Source organism: Atta cephalotes (genome assembly GCF_000143395.1).
Source record: "Atta cephalotes unplaced genomic scaffold scaffold00083, whole genome shotgun sequence".
NCBI classification, from domain to species: Eukaryota; Metazoa; Arthropoda; class Insecta; order Hymenoptera; family Formicidae; genus Atta; species Atta cephalotes.
The window spans coordinates 814,068-818,960 of NW_012130147.1; the positions used below are offsets into that span (position 1 = coordinate 814,068).

At 33.5% G+C, this 4,893-nt stretch overlaps 1 protein-coding gene across 1 annotated transcript; it reads left to right on the plus strand.

Moving 5' to 3' along the window:
- The first annotated feature begins 3,162 nt into the window (after positions 1–3,162).
- Positions 3,163–4,843, plus strand: LOC105624617 (methyltransferase-like protein 2-A). The gene is made up of 4 exons (XM_012205974.1): positions 3,163–3,344; positions 4,007–4,159; positions 4,304–4,618; positions 4,726–4,843. The coding sequence occupies exons 1-4, from the start codon at positions 3,163–3,165 to the stop codon at positions 4,841–4,843; spliced, it is 768 nt and encodes a 255-aa protein (XP_012061364.1).
- Positions 4,844–4,893: the final 50 nt, after the last annotated feature.

Here is a 4,893-nt window from a genome sequence, read left to right on the forward strand (position 1 = left end):
GGCCCTTGGCAACCGGTTGCCAGGAATCGCGCGCGCGCTCCTCTTCTCACCTCTTCGCGTCTCTCGTCACCCTTCATCTCTCGGCTCGGCTTTCGCTCCGTCTCTCATTTTACCGAAGGGTCGCCAACGGGAAAGCATTCTCGCGTACGAACCGGCGCGATGATCGCGGCAGTCGACACGTCCTCGAGAGCCGGCCGAATCGAACGAGGGCGACTGAAAGAGGAAATATCCTGTGAGCTGAATGATGGGCGAGGTGAATTCGTATCTCTGGCCGTTGTGTGCTGTGTACATGATTTTGCACACTGATTGGAGAACTGCGAAAAATGAACTTTTTGAACTCGAATAAATTTTGTGTGCAACGTCATGAGACCGATGGGATAAGAAGAAGCAATGACTGTCAAAAGAGTCAAAGATTTAGAATTTTTTGTAAAACTAAATTTTTTTCGCTTTTTTAAGCTTTCAACACTCACTCTAAAAAATTGTCGAATGTTTCCATCACTTTTACTATTTGTTAATTTTAATAGTGATTTTATAACAGTAAATGCACTTAAAAATCAGAGTTTTACATATGATTTCTTTTTCCCTATTCGATGCATTCACAAAGGATTTCTCTTAATTCAATAATTCGTCTAAATCTCATAGAGCAGCTTCTCTGCTAATCCTATTGATATCTTGAAAATTGATTTTTCTAAAAATAGTAGGCCCAAGCGAGGTACTGTATTTAGAAACCAACAGATGGAGATATCGAATTATCTATCTGTACCCTGAGAATTGCAAATGCAAAATTGGTCATTCTCAGTTTTACTCTTAATACTCGAAAATGTACCAAAATCTGAACAAGTATTCTTGTTGATGGATATCTTAATCCATCCCGATGAAACTTTACTGCTCGTCATAAAGTGACGCACTAATTTGTATTCTCAAAATTTTATATCTCGATATTTAAGAGGACACGTCTGAGTGCCAAGGTAAAGGTAAGAAAAAGAAGAAAAATGGATCCAAGTGCAACGAGCGCGAGATTCGGCCCTGCACGACATGGAGCATCCGGTGACGCAACTTGCACCACCCTCGTAACTTGCACCCCTCGCGTCGCAGCGCGACGCGTCACACCCATCCCGCTTCCGCATACCTCGCGCGCATACCCTCAACCTAACCTATATCTCCCTCTTTCTCTCACTTTTCTTAGGTCGTTGATCCTGCGGCCGCGCACGCGATCGAACGCACGCCGCCGCGAAAATACGGCGTATGATTCTGTTTGCAGTGTTTGCACGCCGAAAAGAATGAACAGATCCCTAATTTTATGAGAGAAAGAGAGAGAGAGAGTGGGGAGGGGATAGAGATACTTGATTGGCGTCTCCAATACTTCATATTTGTTCATCATAAAATACAGAATCTGTTTGGAAAACAAGACGTCATTATCGTTCCACTCGTTAACTCATTTCATTTTATTACGTCTGATGTTATTTTGAGATAGAAAATAAGATGAGAGTGATTCTGTTTCATTCAGCTGCATTATATCTGTAAATTTCTCTGTTTACATCTCTCTGTTAAAAAAATGCGTGTATTTTATTTCCAAATCCTAATTATAAACTTCAGCTTCTAATCTAATTCTGTAATGAGTCCTCAAATGGATTTATTTTGCCTGTCTTAGGTTTTATGTAATTGATGTAATTCAGTACGAATAATAAATATTGCAATCGCGATATCTTCGTGTCGAAAGTGTCGAAATGAGTGAATGTGCAACTATAATCCTACTCTTTCTATAACCAAACTTCTTGTATAGTTTATCATTTCTTCTTTAACATGGAGAGAAAAAGATGAATTTATGCAATCAGAAATTTTATATCCGAGATATATCTAGATATAAAATTTTATCCTTGTTTAATATTCAATGAACAGCAAGAGTAAAATAATATACCTTGAATTCCTGAACGTATATTCCTGTGCAGGAAACTCAGCTGAAAAGAATTCCACATTTATAGCCATTTCCACTAATATAATTTAATTAATCTCGATTTAACTAACTCTTTATCTTTTTCTACTTCTAAATATAATGTCCGTTAAATTTATTTCAATGTAGATTAACTTTAATCTCAATTTAATTCCCTCTTCATCGTTTTCTAAATCTATAAGAATTACAAAAAATTAAAGAGTAATACAATAGTTAAACCGATTAATCTATATTGGTTGAAACAGGCACTAGACATCCATCAGACATCCGTGATGAAAATTCGAAACTTTCATTAAATATCCATATAGTTCTGCATTTCGTATTCATGTTTCTGCAGAAACGTTATATGAATCAATCGTAGATATTTCATAGCATCTCGATAGATAACTAATTATAGATGTTAATTTTTAAATTTTATAAATAGATTCTCAGCAAACACAAAATACATAACTAAATAATGACACCCAGTAAATGAGAATGGATTAAAATGGATTAAATTTTTTTTCTATCCGAATGCGTATTTTAAATAGCGAATACTTTTTTTTGGATTTAATTGGATTCAATTGAATGCAATTGGATTGAAAAATTGCATTTCCTATTCAAAATTTTGAATTGAACAGTATTCACAATTGTGTGTACAGAAAAAGCTAATATTATTTTTAGATTGAAAGGCATAGAGATATGCTCTATGCAATTCCTATAAATGAATAAAAATGCATTCAGGATTAAAATTGCATTCAATTTAACATTCGTGAATCAATATTTCTGAAAATCTGAATCCATTTCAATTCATTTCAATCCATTCTCGTTTGCTGGGATATTTAATACAATATATATCAGATAATATTATACGAAACTAAACAAAATCGCACTGCCAAACCAAACATCTCATTTACTTTCATTTATTAGATTAAATTAATTTTGGAAACTCTCTTTTAAAAAAATCTTTAAAACATGAATGAAAAATCTCGCACCATTTATTCTACTTCCTGCATCTTTCTTTTTTTAAATTATGAGAAATAAAATTCTGCTGTCCCCATCTATCGGCGGTACCGCGTACTAAGCTATCATGTAGATATCCCTAATTGATATTTCATGGAATGGACATTTATGCCGTCTATAGTCTATGGTAGATTTGTAGAGGACATCCATTGACATCTATCTTGGAAATCATGGATCTCCATCAACGGATGTCTAATGGATCATGTCTAATGGATATCATACTCCGTGTAGGAACAAGCACAAGCCTGCCGTTTCGCCGGCGCGTCGTTGAACTGTTGAACATGGCTGGAGTGACGACAATCATGGACAATGACGACCCAGAAACGAGGAGGCCACAATTCGGAATGCGGAATTTACCGCACGATGGAAACATCTTCCAGCACAATGCATGGTACGTCATAGTACTCCACGCGCGAATGCGGCCGCATGCGACGTCGGTCGACTTGACAATTGACGTTCGATCTGCGAGCGCGTGTTCAGCCTAACTTAAATGCAAATTAATACATATAATAACTGCGATGTTTATTGTGATTGTCTTATATATAAATATATATTTTTTTCTTTTATTGAACAATCTACAATTGATTTTAGACTGTGTATTTATTGTATGATAAGTGTACTCTAACCTAGAAACTGTTTTCTTTGTCTTTTTTTTTATTTATTTTTTTATTTATTTTCGTGATGTTATTTCATATGATTTCATGCGTAATAAACATTATATCCAACATTTTATGCTTCATTTTTATTTTCCTCATTTTCCCACAAAGCATGTATCTATTTTGTTATGACTGTTAGCCAAATAGAATTTAAGAAAGGTGTAAAAATTTTTTTTTACTTGAGCTTTTATTGTTTATTTCATTTCTATTTCATTCATTAAAATTAAAATTAATTTTATTAAATATAATATGTATCTGTTTATATAACTGCTAATATGTTCCGTTTTATATTATGTATTTGATTGGAAAGAGTAATAAAGCCTCAATTTTGTTTATTTTTTATGTCTATTCTTTAAGGATCAAATACTTAATGATTGAATTTGCTATTCTAAAAAAGGGATAACGTTACATGGGATGAAGAACAAGAGAAATTAGCACAACAAAAAGTAGATGAAAATTCCACTGTTATGATGTCATCTGAGCAACTTTTTAAATATGAAACTGAAGCAGATAAATATTGGGACAAATTTTATGGAGTACATAATAACGGGTATGTATGCAGTCTAAGCAAAGTATTTTCTCTACTGTTTAGAATTAGATAATAAATCTAATATATATTTCATCAAATCTAATATATATTTCATACAATGAATCAGTGCAATGAATTTTTTAGTTAATACATTTATTATTGTAGGTTTTTTAAAGATAGGCATTGGTTGCTGATAGAGTTTCCAGAATTAGCACCCAATACCGTAAAACAGGACACGGAAAGGCCCATGAGAGCCGCATTTACAGATGAAGATAAAAAATATGGTGAAAAACACATAAAAATTCTCGATTTACCGTGTAAAGACAACTGTAGAATATTAGAAATAGGATGTGGTGTAGGAAACACTGTATTTCCTATACTCATGTATAATACAGACCCGAAACTGTTTATATATTGTTGTGATTTTTCGGCAAAAGCTATTAATATATTACAACAAAATCCTGCATATAATGTAGATAGGTAAAGTTCTCTAAAAATTTGTCAAAATTTATTTAACATTATCTAATAAAAAGTATAGCGTAAGTTATCCATGCCACATAATGTGTAAATACATTTGTTTGTTTTAGATGTAAAGCATTTGTTTTGGATGTAACTCAGGAAACGTGGACGACTCCTTTTGAGCCTGAAAGTTTAGACATCATTGTTCTTATATTCGTATTGTCTGCCATTCATCCTGAGAAGTAAGTTTAATATTACTAATTATTAGTATCCTATTCTATATGAAATATATATAT

Bases quoted from the DNA above. Each gene is read 5' to 3' on its own strand.
- LOC105624617 (XM_012205974.1), top strand. From the start codon at position 3,163: ATGGATATCATACTCCGTGTAGGAACAAGCACAAGCCTGCCGTTTCGC. The intron at 4,160-4,303 runs GTATGTATGCAG...TTATTATTGTAG, and splicing joins TATGGAGTACATAATAACGG to GTTTTTTAAAGATAGGCATT. The intron at 4,619-4,725 runs GTAAAGTTCTCT...TGTTTGTTTTAG, and splicing joins CCTGCATATAATGTAGATAG to ATGTAAAGCATTTGTTTTGG.